The sequence below is a fragment of the Lutra lutra genome, chromosome 4, assembly GCF_902655055.1.
Source record: "Lutra lutra chromosome 4, mLutLut1.2, whole genome shotgun sequence".
NCBI lineage: Eukaryota > Metazoa > Chordata > Mammalia > Carnivora > Mustelidae > Lutra > Lutra lutra.
The window spans coordinates 142,135,411-142,154,771 of NC_062281.1; the positions used below are offsets into that span (position 1 = coordinate 142,135,411).

Sequence of the window (19,361 nt, forward strand, 5' to 3'; positions counted from 1 at the left end):
ATTGTGCTTTAAGGGTAAAGATCACACATTTACCTAAATGGATTTAAGTAATCTGTCACAATGTTCAAAAATTAACACTTGCTTTGTCCAAACATACATTTTAAAGTCATAAAAGCAAACATAAATTCCTCAGTAACAGGTTGAGAAAAGAGAGTAATTATTTGCTAGAAGTTACAGTAAAAAAGGCACTTAGAGTTGACTGCAAAATGAACTAGCCATTTTGGATACTTAATGTAAATATAAAATGTGCCACTGAGATAGTTAAATTTTAATTATCTGAAAAATATATTCAGTCTAAAAGATGAGCCTCAAATGTTACATTTTGGTCAAAGAAAATATTCTATGGCCCCAACTCAAAAGTGCACTCAAATCATAAATGCATAACGGGGATTTGCACCAGGATGCAGAAGAAACTATACCGCTACAGTAAGCCCAAAGAGCTATGTGACAATTGTGAGCAGGTAAAAAAAAATAAGATCTCAAGACACTAAGCCCCTTATGAAACAAATAAAATTGCACTGGAGAATTCCCTCCTTTCCTTGAAAAACGTGGGAATCTTGATTATGGGTACCTAGGTGAATGGCTTCTGGGCTACTGAATATAACTAACTTATAAATACCTCCTTAGGTTAACTGCATATTCTCATCAAATGGTTAAAAAAGAAAACAAAGGGGCGCCTGGGTGGCTCAGTGGGTTAAAGCCTCTGCCTTTGGCTCAGGTCATGATCCCAGGGTCCTGGGATCGAGCCCTGCATCGGGCTCTCTGCTCAGCTGGGAGCCTGCTTCCCTTCCTCTCTCTCTGCCTACGTGTGATCTGTCAAATAAATAAATAAAACCTTAAAAAAAAGAGAGAATTTGATAAAGTAGTATCAATTATATGTCTCCCTGAGCTTCTTGCCCTAGTCTTAAGGGCAGACCCTTAGCTGCTTATTCTACCTCAGGATAGCCTTAGACCACATGCCCTTGAACCTGTTTAGAACCAAGAAATGGCTGCTGAGCCCTTTTTTTTGTTTGTTTGGCTTGTAGTGAGGGAATAGAGAGGGTTCATCAAATGAACAAAGTATATTCACTCCAGCAGTGCCAGTGTGAGACCAAAGGTCAGAATAAGGGATAATCGTTCAGTGTTGTTGTTCTAGTTTCTGTCAGGGAGCTTAGCTCTCCACTGGCCCTCCCATAAGACGATTATATCTGAATGCAGGTGCAGAGCTTATCTCTAATTCACTGGTTTTCTCCTTTATTAGTCTCAGCTTGGCAACTATCTTACTTAGGAAGACCATTTTAATTAAAGCAGAAATCAAAATAATTCTCTGACAGGTCTTCCTTATCACCACAATGATCTCTGGTCCACTGCATATTTTAAATGACATTAACTGAATCTCAAACATAATAGAATTCATATGCTTTTTTCTCACTGAGATAAAAGTAGAAATGTTTCTGTACGGTATTAATGCAGAACCTGACACCTGCTTTATCTTTTCTCATCCTTCAAGGTTATTACGCTATCAGAGAGAAAACTATTCAAAACAGTGCCCTTGTTATCTTCTTTGCACCAAATGCTTAAAGTATTTTCCAGATAAAGTGTTACAGCTTTCAAAGTATTTAATAAATACCTGTGTAATCCTGATGTGAAATGGCTAAGTGGCTGGTGTTTTGGTCTAAGAGTTAACAAGAATATCCTATCCAAGCATTCCCAACTTATTAAGAAAATTGATGCTACACAAAAAGGATAAATTCCTTAAAAGAAATGGTCACTATTGACGGTTTATTTTTATTAAACTTAGTTTTTAGTGATATCAACAGGAGTTCTTTACAATTTATATTCTGTGTTAGTATATATGTGTGTTGGTATTTGTATGCTTGTTCTGTGGGTATTTATAATTACTATTTTTATAACACCTGCACTGGAAGTTTAATACAAACCAAAACTAAATTACCTGGGCTACTAAAAGTGCCCTTCATCATGAACAAACGAAAGTACTTTTCTGGTTGCTTACCATTCTGATTACTATTGCTGATAGTGCCATCTTCTTTCTCAGACTGGCTGTTACTACTATTTGAGGCAGTTGGGGGAGGGGACGGTGCTCGACTAGATGCAGCACTTTCACTTTCATCTAGAAGACGATCCATGTAATCCCTTAAAATTAAGTGAAATAATAAAATAATTACTTTCTTATATTAAAAAAAGCTGAAAATTAAAATTGAGGTTAAATTTAGAAGGCTATATTAACAAATATGTCCTAATTTTCACTTACATTTAGTCCAGTGCCTCATCTACCTCACCAGCATCTGAACATTTAAATGGAAAAACGCATAAGGACTTTAAACTAGCAAATTTTAGACACCTATATGAAGGTTTAAAACTTTTAAAACTATAGGTAAGTGCTCAGAGTGGCCCAATTAAAATCAGAGGATCTGTAAGTGAAGAGAGGGATGGTGCCAATCAGGAGTAGAGAAGAATTTCTGCACAAACACAGACTGAAATTTTAAAGCTCCTAAAGATTATGTGATGGCTATAGCAATACCTGAAAGACAAATTAGGGCCTACAAATGAATCACTTCCCTGAACTTTCTTGCGTAACTTCTGTATTACCTTTCTGCTAGATCTGAGCTAAAAGAGGCTATTAAGTTCCTCAGCTTATCTGCTGGCTTAGTCTGCCAACCTACCATTAGAGGGGAACTCACTTCCTTAAGTTACTAAGTTACTCCTGAACTATATGGTATGGGAGGACAGCTGTATTAAGTGACTTTGGGTTGTGTTTAGAAGATCTGGGCTAAAATACTTATCTCTGAGGTTTCCTAGTATCTTTACCTGGAACATTATGTATGTATCTATGACACAGAGTTGTTGCACAAGATGTGTGCAGGGAAGTGTTTTTGTAAACTATGAAGTGCTACAAAGTCATTAGAATATAAGGTCAGTGGCTGGCCACTGGTTTTATGAATAGTATTTTGATGGGACAGAGCCACATCCACTCATTTACATAGTATCTATGACTGCTTTTGCACAACCGCAAAGCTGGGTGGCTGCAAGAGAGGCTGAAGGCTCACAAAGCCTAAAATATTTACTCTAGCTCTTTATAGGGAAAATCTGCTGATACCAGTGCTGGACTCATCCCCCAAAGGCAGGAATTTTAGTCTTTTTGTTCACCACTGTACCACCTGTGCCTAAGTTGTGCATGGCACAGAGTAGAAATTAAAAAAACAAAAAAACCCAAAAACAAACAAAAAAAACAAAAAACCCACAACAACCACCCATAAAGCCATTATTTTAAAATTCCCTCAGAATAATTTTAATAGAAATATTAAGACAAATCCTTAGAATTTCTGAGCAGGTGAGTAAAAATGCTTGTAAGAAGTAAACAATGAAGGGGCGCCTGGGTGGCTCAGTGGGTTAAAGCCTCTGCCTTCAGCTCAGGTCATGGTCCCAGGGGTCCTGGGATCGAGCCCAAGTCTGGCTCTCGGCTCAGCAGGGAGCCTGCTTCCTCCTATCTCTCTGCCTGCCTTTCTGCCTACTTGTGATCTCGGTCTGTCAAAAAACAAATAAAAATCTTAAAAAAAAAAAGTAAACAATGGAAAGGTTTAGGATTTTACTGAAAGTCTGTGGCAATAGTCTACAACAGACTATTAACTGTGGCTGTAATATCAAACTACATGATCACACTGTCCCCTGGGATACAGGGATATAATGAATATAGGGACTTGAAGCTTTCAACAGTCTGAGTCAAAACACATATCAAAGAAATGTATATAACCATGAGCTAATCAATTTACCATTCTAGGCCTTATTTTCACGCCTATAAATAGATGGAATTAAATTAGATGGTATTTTAGTCCCCCCCTTCAGCTTTATGCCATGCATCATAATTCTAGAACAATTATGTAAAAAATTTGAACCACACAGAAACACAAATGAGTATGAACACAAAGGGATGTCAGAAGCTAAGACTAGTAAGAACATGATACATGATGAGGAAGTGTTGGAAATAAATTTGGTATGGCTGGGATGGATAATGGAGGATGTGAAAAGCCAAGCAAAGAAGCTAAAATTGACTAGATATGGCAATGATATTGTGAAAGAATTATTATTTCTTAAAGATTAATGGCATCCACAATGCTTAAGGAAGGAGAAGAGTCAGGTGGGCCATCCAGGAGGTTGGAGAGGCATTCAAATAACCAGAATTATGATTGGTTAACTTTAAAAAAAAAAAAAAATATTTGCAAGGCTTCTACAGTAAAGTCTCTAATTTGCATATGGCTACCAGTTCTTCCTGGTGGTGACTAAAAGAAAATCTGCAGGAAGATCTCTGCAAAGGTTGTTTGTAAGGCATAAAAATGGCTAATGTGCGTCATTCTGGTGAACAAATGGAAGGTAAAAATGTAACAGAAAAATGAACAAATAACTTTCAGTATAATGTGCCCTAAACTATGGATTTTGACTAAAAAAAGATGAAGAAACTCCTATTTCTGTCTTATAATAACAATGTTTTGTGCACTACAAGTGCAACTCTTAACAGAAGGAGGTCCTGGAAGCAAACTGAAAAGAATCTTCATGTTTATAGAAAACCTTAATTTCTCCCTATTTGGGCAGTAACGTATAGTCCAGTCACAGCTTCTTATGGAAGATGTAGCACAGCTAAAAGGGATAAATTGGAGTAAAACATTACAGTTCCATCAATTAAAAAACAAAACAAAACAAAACACTTAAGCCTACAAAAACCACAATATTCTCGCCTGGGGGAAGAAAGCCCTATTTGTTCACTTCATACCATTATACCAGGGATCACTGTAAAATCTTAAAGCATGAGAAAAGAGATGACATGGGATTACTTTTAGCTGCAGCTACTCCACCTACTGAATAGTTAACCTTAAGAGGAATCAAGGTTACAGATACAAGGATCTTCAAAAAGTTTCTAGAAGCTATGGAGAGATTATTAGAGAAACTCAAGTGTTGGCAGCACATCCCTACCTAACCTGTTGAGCTTGACAGCACAGAGGACCAACTAAGCCAGCCCACAACACTTCCCTTGGTGATGCTTTCTGAAAGAGAAAACTGGATGAACCATGGGTCTGACCCAGCATGGCAATTCTTATGTTCTTATTGCTGGTGACGTCAGATTGCCTGTAGTTCGTGTGTGAACATTATTTCTGAAATGGGTGAAAAAAATGAAAGATGTTACTATTGCTTTTCCCTATAGAATAGCCTGAAAACTGACTATTTTAAGATAAACTCTGAAGACCAGATAGCTGCATCTAGTTCCATATCATTATACCTCAATGTAACCAATAAATCATCATGAGAAAAATTAACTCTAAATTTATAACATTAAGCAATTAGATCAAATTTGGAATGCTATGTATGAAATTCAACTCTAGCCATCATGAGCTTTGAATAATGGAAGATGAGGCACAGAGCCCAGTATCCAATGATTTCTGGGGCAATCATACCCATTTATTCTCTTTTAAATAAATTTGCTTTGGATTTTATTTTAGAGTGTTTGATCCTTCAGGGAAGTGACCAGAAGAGACACCTGTAAATGAACATGACCAGCAAACACTCTAGCCTAGGAGTTTGCAAAGCACAATCAAATATGCATATAAGCATATCCTCCAAAGGCAGTTACTTGGCCAATCCTAAGAATTTTACTGGTACACACTGACCAAATGAAGTCACAATTCAGCATTATTTTTATTCTGTAAACAGCAGGAAATAATCAAGGATAGAATGGTAAAGTTTAATTCCACCTTAGCAATTCATCAGCATTTTAGAGCACCTCAATGAGAGACGAAGGGTTCATTCAATACTTGATGTACTTAAGTAACAAATTATTAGTGGCAGCAGGGACAGTTTATTTTTCCAAAGCTAGACTGAATGAGGCTAAGAGATTTTGGTGCATGATGACTGGTACAGGCATACAAAGCATTTTGTATGAAGCCTACATATAATACCCCACACTCCCTATTTCACTGGGAGTAAGCTGAAGTTGCAGGACTAATTATTAAATATTTCTGTTAAAGGAAGTTTTCAAGAAATCAGGGAAAAGGGAAGTCACCATGGACAAGTTCTTTCCTCTTTAAAAAACTTTGTAACAAAAAACAAAAAACTTTGTAATAAAAAAGAAAATGAAATTTGACCTGATGAATTCTCTCTCTATATTTTCCCTTTTATACCATCCATATCCAAATCTTAGTTTGGTTCCTGGGATCAAAAGTAGACTGGACAAGGAAAGACACTAATTTCCATTCCTTTTTAAAGGGCCTTTATTAGGCAGATAGCCGTATAGCTTATGAAAAGAGTCTCTTTCCTATTCTCACTGTGCTCATAGTATTATTAGATTAAAACTATGTGTTTATACTGAATGGAACAGAAATTAACAAAAACATGCTTTACCAGCTGTTATGATCCATTTTAATTCCTGAAAACATACTCTTACATTTGCTTTGATGCATTTATTGTCTCAAGCAATATTAATTGTAGTTCATAATCTTTCATAAAATGCTGAAAACTCTAAATTCCTATGAAAATATGTCTATAAATGGATAAATTTAAACAAATGTAAACTTTTATCATACTGAAAAAGATTTTAAAAATTACAATTTTCTCAAGAAAAAATTCAAGAGCAAAAAATATAGGACTCAACAGAAAAAATACACTCACGTTACACCAGGATGAAGATTATATTTCTTTTTTCCAAATCGTGTTTGCTGAGCAAAGAAATCGTAACGTTCAGATTTTTTCCACATATAATAGAATGCTACACATTCACCAACTGACCTTGTTCGAACCTGTAAGAAACAGTTGTTTTTAAGAATCATCTCCTCCTTAAAGCAGTATTTCATGAAAAATATCTGGGTCTGAAAACAAATCTGTATGTACCTTAAGTAATATATAATACATTATATAAAATATTAACACTATAGCAGCTTTCTTAAAAACCACACTTTCCAAACTCCCATTGAGAGAAATAATACACTGGCAACAAATCTTCAGATATTTAGTATTATGCTTTTTAAAAAACTATCATTTATCATAAACACTCCTCTATTGAAAACATCTGGAAGTGGCATTTAAGCTAAAATTAATATTATAAACAGTGTGCAAATACTTTTATTCACAGAGTACCTAGGGAGTCTACATTTAAAATTCCATTTAAAAGATTCTCTTAGTAGTCCCACCGGAGATCCAGACTCAGTTATTTTATTTTCTAGAAAGGCTAAGAATATTCCATAATGAGTTGGAAAGTACTATAATAATGCCAATTCTAATTCATTGTTTACTAAGTTACTCTAGTAACTGTGCTATATTTGTGTGAATGAATGATTCCCCTTCCATAAACGTTCAGCACCAATGGGACTGGCAAATGATGTGGACAACTTGCCTCTTTTTCCTACTTAGCTTGGATAGCTGTGGTGGTGGTGGTGGTGGTGGTGGTGGTGGGTGTGTGTGTGTGTGTATATATAAAAAATACTGGGAATTTAAAAGGAAAAAAAAAGCCATCTCTGTGAGTGTTGGGATGCAAGACCATATTGCTCTAAGCCATAAATTTCTAATCCCGAAATAGGTGTCCTGTGAGACTGACTACACCTCAAGTCAATTTGATGACATCCTCATTTCACTACTTGACATACATTTTTCTTTCTTCCCTTATGCTTGCACTTTACAAATTTGGCCCATGTTGCTTTAAGACTGAAAGCTATCAAGGCTTTTTTTCTTTTTTAAATAATCTTCTCAAGCTCTTTTTTTCTCCTCCTTTAGAATCTTCTTTCTATATAGACATAAGTGAAGTCAATTGTACTTTACTGAAAGCAAAAATTGGAAAGATATTTTTGGGGCATACAATGTTGACAATATTATGAAAAATCTTCAATAAAGTAAGCCTAGAACTCATGATTAAGATTCAAACTTCAATTCCAGGTATAAAAACAAAGTCTTAATGTTTTCACTGGACCATTCTCCCTAAAGAGTAACTATCCTCTTTCTGTTCAGTGTAACTAGTATATTGGTATAGATAGGTAGTTGACTTCTACACGACTGAAATATCACCATCCCAAATATTTATAAAGAAATGGTCTTAGTTTCAATATTACGTAAAAAGACTGTTTGGGCTAGTTGTTTCAAGTTACCTATTAAGTTTTTACTCCCTAAAAAAAAGGGATTTCTGGGGGTGTGGGGAGGTTCTTGCTGCTGCTAGCTCTCATACCAGCTTATCACTTCCAGAGTCCCCTCCATAGATAATCCATCATGGTTTGGTTAATATAGTGTTTGAATCCCAAACACTATATTAATCTAGGAATCTAGGAAATCTAGGAATGCTAGAAAACTCTCATCCCAAAATGTTGCTCCATTCAACTATGAAACAATACCTTTTTTTGTTTTTTTACAATCAGAAACCTACGTGTCTAGTCATCAGTATAATGCACCCCTTTCACAGAATATTCCCTATGCTTGAAGTAATCAGATGATTTGGATACAACACTAAGAGGTAGGATACATTTTTGATACCAATACTAAGACTCAAAATTTCTTATTAGTCATTATGTCTGATGTAACAAGATAATCAAGAATAAATTAGCTAGGGGCACCTGGGTGGTTCAGTCGGTTGACCATCCGACTCTCAATTTAAGCTCAGATGATCTCTGGGTCATGGGATCGAGCCCCATGCCAAGCTCTGCACTGGGTGTGGAGCTTGCTTAAGATTCTCTCTCTCTCTCTCTGCTCCGTCATGCCTACTCTCTCTCTCTCAAATAAAATAAACAAACTAGTTAATGCACAATAAAAGTAAGAAAAATTAACTCACAGGATTTACAATCAACTATTTATAGAACATAAAATACTCTTAAATGTGCTGAAACAAATTAAGTGGACACCAATCACATCAAGATGTATAAAAAGAATAATGTGGTGACAGACTACTTAGAACTCAGTCAACACCATCCTAGACAAGCCATCACTCAAAACTTAGATGCTCTCTTTAAGGAAACATGTAAAGCCACACTCCTTGTCATTTCTTTTTGCTAAAAATGTGGCATTTATATAAACCAAGAAATTACTTAATTTCCTCCATTTAAGCTCTGAGATTTTAATTTTGCACATTCTACTTTCCCACAGAAACAACACATCTTTCTAGTCTATATAACTGTACAGTTCCTACTAAAAATCTCACCTGATTTTAGTTTAAGAGAATTAAACCTAAAAATAAATCATAAAGTAATTATGAAGTTCTTTTGGGTATACACCAACACTGTATAATTGGTATTATTAATATGGAATGATAAATGAATCATGTTAAGTAAAACTGTCAAATTATAAAATTATAATGTATAATAAAGCTGATTTATTGAGATAAGTCTTCCAGAAAATTAAATTTTAAAGCCAAATTAAATTTAAGTATCTGATTTTAGACACTCAGCACTCAAATAAATGTAAAAGATATTTTAATTGTAAATAATGTCACATTAAAAACGTTTTAAAGTTTCAAGATTAAAGACCAGTCCTTTAAAAAATCTGTCACAAGTTTGTGGAAAAAAACTTTAAGTAATTACACTGTATACACAGATTCCACCCAGAAGTTGATTAACATAACAGGGCAATTCTTTTTCTTTTTTTAAAGATTTTTAAAAATTTTTATTTATTTGACAGAGAGAGAGAAAGCAAGAGAGGGAACACAAGCAGGGTGAGTGGAAGAGGAAGGAGACTCCCTGCTAAGCAGGGAGCCCAATGCGAGGCTCAATCCTGGGACCCTGGGATCATGACCTGAGCTGAAGGCAGACACTTAACGACTGAGCCACCCAGGCGTCCGTTTATCAGTGCAAGTCTTAAAGGCTAATATCATGCACTGAAAAGTCACTTGCTAAACAGATCCCAGAAAATATAAGCATGTTTATAATTCCCTAAAAATATGTTAAAACATTTGAAGGTAATAAAATATAAGATGATCTGTATTAACTAAATAACTTTTTATAAAAAAGAGAACATTATCATTACTTACTTTATTGGCCTGAATCAAATGAAAATCCTTTCCGTAGGCCTTTAGCCCTTGTTCAAAATTTCTACACTCTTCTTCTGTCCAAACAGATAATTCCTCTGACAAAATGAGGGAGAAAACTGTTATAAGCGATTTTCCCCTAAATAGTGCATATACAGTTATAAATAAAAATATGTTTCTAATAACAATAAGGTAAGTATTTCACTCCTGAACTCTATTACTGATGGCTGCAAAAGATGAAGTGACAAAAATCCTGTATTTAATAAGATTTTGGATGATTTGGTCGCTAATTCTTCAACCTTAACTTGGACCACCTTTCTCCTTTATGATCTAACTATATGAGCCACCTTTCAATTCCTTAAATTCCCTATGTTCTTTCTCACTTTAGATTTTTGTGATGTTGTTCCCTTAGTCTAGAATCATTTTCTGCCTCACCACCCCCTTTTCACCTAGCTAATTTGTTTACATCCTAGCAAAAATATCACTTTGTTCTATAAACTTTCCCTAACAGCCTCTTGCCCCAAATCAGGTTAAGTCCTGCTGCAATAAATTTTAATTATACCCTCTAATTTTCCTTGAAAGAACTCATAACTATTTTTCAGCTCCCCCTACCTAGGCTCTAAGCATCATGAGGGCAGGACTTTGTTCACAATTATGTCCTCAGAATTTAGCAGGTCCTCCAATTTTTGCTGAATGAGTAAGTATCTTGTTTGCTATGTAATGTCATACAGTGTTCTTAGTGAAGCAGGGTGGGAACCAATTTAGAGTACAAAAACAAAAAATTGGATTTTAGTTATGGCTTCATTGTTTATAAATTATGTTTGCCTTAGCAAAGGTACTTCAGTTTAGAGACCTCAGTCTCATCATTTTGAAAGCAAAGTTACAACCGTCACATTCCATAGTTCATAGGGCTATTATTAACAAGATCAAATAAGAAAATATTTAATAAAAATGCCTTGAAATTGAAAGGCATCATGTATTTTAATTGCCATATTTTCCCAAAAAGAACGAACAGTCTTAATCCATTTCCCATAATGCTTATTATATACAAGTTACTTAACAAGTTACAACAAGTTATTTATTATTCAGCAAATATTTACTGATTTCAGAAAGATCAGTATTATTAAACTTAGGATATACCTACACAGACTAAAGATCTTAAGCTTATTAAATTTCTGCTAAATCATGAAAACAAAAATGTATTTACACTTACCTCTAGCTGCTTTTACATTAAATCTTAATCTTCTCAATGCTTCTTCTGTGTCAAAATTGCATTTAACCAATTCATATAATGCCTAGAAAAATAAAAGCCTTCAGTATGTGACCCAGACTATGAAAAAGTTCAAGGCTACAATTTCTTAAAAAAGTAAAAGCTCTTCCTGAATCCAGTATTTCTTTTCATCATTTCTGGAAGACAAATAATTCTAGGTATGCAACAGAGCACTAAAGAAAAACAAATTCAATCTTGATAATTGACGCTTCTAAATACTTAGAAAGCAGGATAAGCAAATACTCTAACTTGGCAGCTACAGTACCTCAGAAATTTAAAAATGAAAATAAACTGTTCTATAAAAATCACAAAACCTGTCTTTTTGGCTTTTTTGCAGTTCCTATTCTAATTCTAAAAAAAAAGATAATGCTGTTATTAGGTTCATGGTAGGCACTGGTCTACTATAGCCCTGATAACTTCATTCCAAATATGTACTCCAAACACTGAATTAATTTATACATTCTTAGGGATATCCAAAGGAACTTCAAAAATCCTAATAAAACGTATATACAGGCAAAATGAGATACCAGATTTTTGTTTATTTTAGCTGAAATCATACTCACGAAGCGAGTATGTACACTAGCTATTTCAGATTCCCTGTTGATAACAGTATAAGAATTTTGGTGTCCAGAACAGTAACAGTGAATGTGACAGCACTTACATCTATAAATGTAAATATATAAAACATATTAAAATATATGTGGTTAATTTATTTTGGGAAAACCTTACGGTATTTTTTAAAATTGAACTTTAGTTAAAAAAAGCTGTATTATATTAGCTCCAGGTGTACCACATGGTGACTGGACAACTGTACACAGTATGCTATGCTCACCAGTGGGATCACCATATAAGGTGACCTTATCACAATACCACTGACTATATTCCCTATGCTATACCTTTCCTCCCCATGACTTATTCATTCCATAATCAAACAGTTACTTCTTACTCATGTACCTGTTCATTGTCTTTAATGTGAGATCCTTCAGGAATTGCTTCTACACCTTTCTCATCACCTGTTCTTCTAGATGCATCCTTAAGAAATACAATCACTTTATCTTCTGGTAAGTACTCAGGGTCCCACAGGAGCTGATCATCATTTTCATATACTAAATTAGTAAAACATAATGTTAAAAAAATGCCAAAAATCGTTCAAGTTTGTGTTAAAACACTATCACTGACCAAATAACTAACACTTAGGAGCCAAAATATTGATTACTGAGAGGTAAAACATGGTCCTAGTATTTGCCTAACTTTGTTCTTGGGCCATATTTATAGCCTAAGTGATTTAAGCAATCTAAACAGATGCCATTTGATAGCTCTTTTTTTTTTTTTTAATTTTATTTATTTATTTGACAGATAGAGATCACAGCAGACAGAGGCAGGCAGAGAGAGAGACGGGGACGCAGGCTCCCTGCTGAGCAGAGAGCCCGATGCGGGACTCGACCCCAGGATCCTGAGATCATGATCTGGGCTGAAGGCAGCGGCTTAACCCACTGAGCCACCCAGGCGTCCCCATTTGATAGCTCTTCACCGGAAAGCTAAGAATGACAGCTTGAGTTTACCAAGTCTAGGTCTCTTCGTTTGAAAAGCACCACCACCATTTACTATCTGTATGACCTTGGGCAAGTTACTTCCTGCTCTCTGCCTCATCTGCAAAAACAACACTATCACAAAGGGTTGTAAAGATTTAAAGCACTTTAGAACAATTCTGGCACATATTAAGATTCAATGGGCGTTAGCTATGATTACTATTTTTTGAAATAGGAGGTCTAAAGGAATGCACACCAAATGTCAACATGGTTTTATTTCTTGGTGGTAAGATTTGGGATCATTTTTCTTACTTTTATATATTTTTTCTATGAAGCTTAAAATGTATTATAATGAACATAATTCATTTTCATAAAACGAGTCTCCTTTTTTAAAGAAAGAATTTAGCTTTCATCAGAATTTCCATTAGAATAAGATTAAAGCCTAAATGCTATCACAATTTTAAAAGTGAAAGGAAAGAAGGAAGACCTAAGATGTGAGCAATTCAAAATGACAGGAAGATGGAAATATAGACAGAGTTAAGGAATAGTCACAAGATAGAAAGAAATACCAGAAAAGTGGCACCATCGCAGCTAGGGGAAGAAAAGGTTTCCAGGAGTTAAATGCTGTTAAATGGCCAGTATGAAAACTGAAACAGGTATGCTGGATTTACTAACAAAGGAGGTAAATGTTTCAAGAGCTGTTTTTGTAAAAATATGGAAGCCCAGGCCACACTGGCGATGACGGAAGAGTCATCTTCCGTCAGGGGAAGAAGGAAAGCAGAGAACTCTTGAAAAGTTCAGTTTTAAGGGAAGAGATGGGGTAGCAGCCAGAGAGGAAGTATAGAGTTGAAGAAACTTTCTGGTTTTGTTGGTTTTTAAACACAGGAGACAATAATTTGAATGCCAACAAGAAGGAGCCAGCTAAAGAAAAACTGAATTTAAGAGACAGAGGATAACTCAAAGTGTCAAAGTTCCTTGTGTTATAAAAAGGGAATTAACAGCCATTAAGCATGTCCTATCTATCAGGCAGTATGTTAGGTGTTTTCATATAAAACTACCTTGTTTCAGACTCTACCCCAACTATACACTCACACTTTAAAATATCCTTCTACCTTTCTGTTCCCCAAAACAGATACTCTTCTTTAAAATACAAGTACAATCTCAAGAAAATTTTCCTTAGTAAACCTCATTCCTTTTCTAACCTGCTGGTACAATTATTTTAAATTAATTAATACTATTGATTTTTATTCTCTGCTTAGCCTCTGTTCACTGAAGCAAGTAGACTATAGCTTTTATGTTCTGAGACTGATGGGTGAAAGCCTTACAAGGAAAACCTAAGAAACACGGAAGGTGGGTCCCTGAGTTGTCAGTGTTCTCCCACGTAAATATCCCTATATTGGGCTTATAAAACAAGCCCAAGTGACCTGGAAGATATTTCTGGAATCATTCTGTAAGTTTCAGATTGCCACAGGATACAGATACCCTAGTTAAGCTGAATACACAAACATCAGCAGATGGCACCAAATGACAAGCCAGACCCTGACCCTGAGAAAACATCTAATTTTATACAATTATAACACACTGAAAAGTAACCACGGATGAGAACAAATAGCATTTCCATAGAGAATAAACCACTGCCTTTACTAGTTTCAGAAAGAGATCAAATTATTTTCCACTTAAGTTTCACTCTAACAAAATATGACTTTTGACTGTGCTCTAAATAAAACAGGCAACACAGCTGATTTTTTATTAAGTGTCTATTGTAGAACTAAATGCCAAGAAATCAGAGTATCAGAAAAATACCACTATGGTAAAACACACTAAAATACAGAAGAGAAATAACATCTATAAATATATGAAGAGAAAAACTCTACAAAAGCAACAAAAAGAAACAAATACCTTTTATCTAATTATGATACATAAAATGATATGAACATGCTGGATTTCAAAAGATCACAATCACTGAAATGTAATAGCATCCTCTGAAACTATTGCTTTCTGAATGAATTACAAAGCATAAACATTAGAACCTTTAAAAAGGAAAAACAAATATATGATGGCCCATATAATTCACATGTGATTACAAGTAAGTGGGAGTTCAGGAGACAAGAGCACACAAGTTTAGTTAGGGAAGTGCTTACTATGGCACTTTAAGAAGCTTGACAAACAAACAAAATGGGTTGTCAAAATAATTCAACGAAAAAAAAAATTCAATGAAGTTCACTGGGTGCGTGTGGTGGTGGTGGGGAACTAATGTAGAAAGCTGAGAAACCACCACCAGAAGACCACAAACTTCTGCAATCTGGGAAATTAATTCCCAATGAATAAATTTTTTTTAACTAAAACTGGAAGTTAATATAAAAGTGTTATTCTATTTTTAATGCCTAAGTAAAAACTTAACCTAATCAATATATTATGAGGATGAAAATGCCAATCTATAATCAGCTATGGTATAATAATGAGGTTTACAACAAAAATGGTCTAAAAAGGTCACATTATGATTAATGACCTACATTTTAAGTTGTCCAGCTGAGGTTTTCCTATGTATAAGCTAAATGAACTGCCTTTTTAACATTATCAGCATCAACTAAGAATAACACGTGTTTCAGTAACTTAAGAATTTGTCAAATGTCCATTAGAAATGATGATTTACATGGTTCTTTGCTATTCACTGCTTCCTAATTCCCAGCCATCATTTCCTTACTCTAAAACTCCATCAAGAAAGCATGAAAATTCGGCCAGAAAATACCTTAGCTCCTCTTTCCTCTTGACCTTTATCCCTCTAGGTAGTCCAATTAATTCTCAATCAATCTAGTCCAGGGCTCTCAACCTCAGCAGTACTGACACTTTGGGCAGATAGTTCTCAGTTGGGGAGTGGGAGTAGCAGCCATCTCTGGGTTCTAAGATGTTTATCAGCATTCAATTCAGTCTTATCACAAAAGCTGCAGTGTTCAGTTCAGTACATGAAACAAAACACACACAGATCTGAAAAATCGTGCTTTTTCATCTACTCAACACTTCTTTGGGAATTAAATCCTTTCCATCTGGTCTGAGTGGGGCAGACACCACACCCTGGATCCCCAAGAACAGATAAATGAGCCAAGGCAAGCCAGAATACTCACTCTTCTCTCTGGTCACAGTAATTACTTCTGGCTCAGTATGACTCAAGCTAAGTCAATAGAGGTTCTCTCTAGGACTTTTGTAGGAACAAAGGTGGATGTGGAAGTTCTCATTTTTGTGGGTTCTCTAGCTACAAGGACAGTGTAAAGTGTAAGCCAGGAGCTCCCAGGAGCCATCTTAGCTTGTCTGGCAATAAACAAAAGAGAAAAAGGGGAGGGACAGCTGATATAATAATAACCTGAAATCCAGTTATATTTGAAGCCACCCAGAACCTTCCAGTTAAGCAGTAGATAGATTCTTTTTTGCTGAAGCTAACTGAATTGCGCTTTTGCCACTTTTAAGTAAAACAGCATAAACCAGTGCTTTCTGAAAATCTGAATAATAATAATTATACCTAAATAATTTGGTAAGAGTAATCATCCACTGAACATTAAGGCCACTCACTGAGCACTTACTATGTGCCAGACATGATGCTGTTAAAGTGACACATAAAAACATCACATGTAAATCCTCCTAACAGGCTCTGTAAATAATGCTCTTTTATAGATGAGGAGAAAAAGAAGCTAAGTAAACATGTCCAAGGCCCAATGGCTATGTACTGATTGAAGTTTAATGGCTCCATATCAGTTCTGTTAACATTATTCTGCACCTACCTAATAATTCAGCCACCAAATGTTTACTATCTATGTAACAGAATCATACTAGGTATTAAGGATATAAAAATGAATAAAGAAATGGTTATAATATAGTTTTGAGTTTAAGCGCTAATTTACATAAATTTAGGAAATTGTATAGTTGAGACTGTGTAATAAAGGTTCAAAGGAAAAGGACTCAAACACAATTGTAACAAATCTTATTTATATCATTGTTTGAAACAGAAGTGATAACTGATGAGGAATATATAAGCTGCATGGAGTCTAGTAAAAAAAGAAATCAGGTGGGAAAAAAATCTATCAATATCTTTCCAGGATACTCAGTAATAGGGCTTCCTTTATCAGTGAAAAAATTCCAGTCCATTTGTGTCAAGTAATTCCTACAGTGAAGGTATAAAGTATATTAGTTTTATGGCATTTTTATCAAAATCACTCAAATCGAATACTCTCCTTTTTGAATGTGTGCTCACCAAACCAATGAAACAAACTCTATCCTGTAAGGGAAAGAATGCACTAATCATCAATATCCCTTTAACAGTTGTTTTCCAATGGTTAAGTTTACCTAAGTTTCACACGTGTTTGGTTTGTTTGCACAGGGTATCCTAAGTGGTGACAAATTCTGGGTATCATGACAAAAGTTTGAATTCGTAGAAATACAAAACTGAGGAAAGTCCCTCTACCACAGTGACCCCTCCCATGTAGTATCACCTGCTAAACCTACTCTGATCCTCACACAATCTAAAATGTTTAAGTTCATATGGTAAGAAAGCATCACAAATCATACCTTTCCTGGAAAAAAAAAATTATGTATACAACTGCTTTCTAAAATTATAATAAAACTGAAAGCATTAAACCAAAATTTAAAACACTGAAAATTAGAGATCTTGATCATTTACTGTGACATCTGACAATACAAACATGTTAAAATAAAACAAAACATATTAAGAGATAAGTAAAACTACCTTTAGCTCTAACACTAACTTGCCACATATAAAACCAAGATACTTTCCTACCCACCTACAAAATACAAAATTTTCTAAGATAGACACTATTATTTTTCATAGTCAAAACTTTTAAAAAATTTCATAAATTAGAACTAATGTCTAACTTTCAGTTCTCTAGTTGGAGAAAGAACTCCATGGTGAACATGTGCTAATCATTATATAGCATATAAGGAAAGCATAGTATTTAAAATTCAATGACAAAAATAAATACAAATGCCAATGGTTCACTTATTTTTGCACACAATTACAATATACTGACAAAACATATGCAGAAAATTTCACTATATAACAAAATCATTCCATATAGGTACCTTTAATGTTCCTGTATGTTGCAGGAATTAACTTGAAAGCACAAGTTATTACTGGTGTGTTAAAACATTTTTGTATCACTAGAATTTACTGGCCTGTGCTGTTCCTTTACTGTCTCTATCTACTACTTCCCTGAAAGCAGGTACACACTTAATACATAAAGGAAGTTTTTAGAGGAATATTAAAAAGGAAACAAACAAAAGAATTCTACAACTTTGAAAGGCTCTGCCTACGTAAACTGAAATGTGAAGAAAACAACTGAAATAAAAGAAATGAAGAAACACTTCTAGCACTGAATGATCTCATACTACACATGAACTCCTTAAACACACACACACACACACACACACACACAACATTCTTTCTGGAACATTCTTTCTGGAACTCACCCAAAGCAAAAAAGTCCTCAAATATTTTATGTTGCTGGAAGTTTAAGTATTTATGACTTACCTTACAATTTTTAGATAAAATGATGGAAAAATTATGTAAAAGTATAGAAGTTGTTTCCCAAATTATTTTACAAATAAATAAAGTACTCAATTTTAGTAAAAGTTTCAACGCTTAAAGTAAGCTTTTTATATCATTGTTTACTTGAGTTTTTTTGAAACCTAACAACTTCCCTTGACATAAAATAACTTTTAAATTTAAATTATACAGGTTATAAAAGGCTATTATTTAAAATATATAAAAAAAAAAGAAAAAGCTGGGATGTTTTAAGTTACTCAGTATCAAAAAGGCATTCATTTTTTCTTGTTAGATTTCTATGGACAAACTGGAAAAAACAGTAAACATTTCTTCTTATAGAAATAATGAAGAGTCCTCTTTCATAAATCAATAGGGTAACAAATTGTCATGATCTTATTCCATGATAAAGTAACAGTTCATCACTTCAAAAGCATGAATGCAAGCTGTATAACTTTATTAATAACCCACCTTTTTCATTTTCTTTGTATCTACAAATGCCAACTGGAATCTCTGCTTGAAACATGGAGCCCACCATAATCTCCTATTTAAAAATAACATGACACATTAGTAAGATCTAGTAACACAGATTTTATATCCATTTTCTAGTTTTATCATCTTCCTGGGTTTGTTCATGGTTTCTCTGTCATAAAAGACACAACCAATTAACTACCTCAGAGGAGTATTATGAGGATGAATGAGTTAATAATAGATAAGAGCTTGGATATGATTGGATGAAAACAGTAGTAATAATGGGGTATAATGCAATATACACAATGAATACAAACTTTTACTTCAAAATAAGGAGAAAAAGAAGTAAAAATGAATTCTTATTCAATTAAGATAACTGCAAACACCCTGAAAAATAGAAAATCCAATTCAGGTCCTTTAAGATACTTAAAATCTAAACTATGGACTTTAGATTGTAAGATACTTACAATCTAAACTATGATGGTCAGCATCATCAGGTCACCTGGGAAACTGTTAGAAATATAAATGCTCAGGTTCTACCTGAGACCTACTGAACCAGAA

At 34.5% G+C, this 19,361-nt stretch overlaps 1 protein-coding gene across 9 annotated transcripts in view; it reads right to left on the bottom strand.

Moving 5' to 3' along the window:
- MIER1 (MIER1 transcriptional regulator) overlaps window positions 1-19,361 on the bottom strand; it is a 63,189-nt gene that overhangs the window by 4,080 nt on the left and 39,748 nt on the right. For all 9 annotated transcript variants that reach the window (XM_047725360.1, XM_047725358.1, XM_047725362.1 and 6 more), the window contains 6 exons: window positions 18,801-18,873; window positions 12,207-12,358; window positions 11,196-11,277; window positions 9,986-10,080; window positions 6,655-6,782; window positions 1,994-2,133 (listed from right to left, as the gene is read on the bottom strand). In XM_047725360.1, the coding sequence (XP_047581316.1) occupies window positions 1,994-2,133; window positions 6,655-6,782; window positions 9,986-10,080; window positions 11,196-11,277; window positions 12,207-12,358; window positions 18,801-18,873 (670 nt within the window). The remainder of the gene's footprint in view (window positions 1-1,993; window positions 2,134-6,654; window positions 6,783-9,985; window positions 10,081-11,195; window positions 11,278-12,206; window positions 12,359-18,800; window positions 18,874-19,361) is intronic.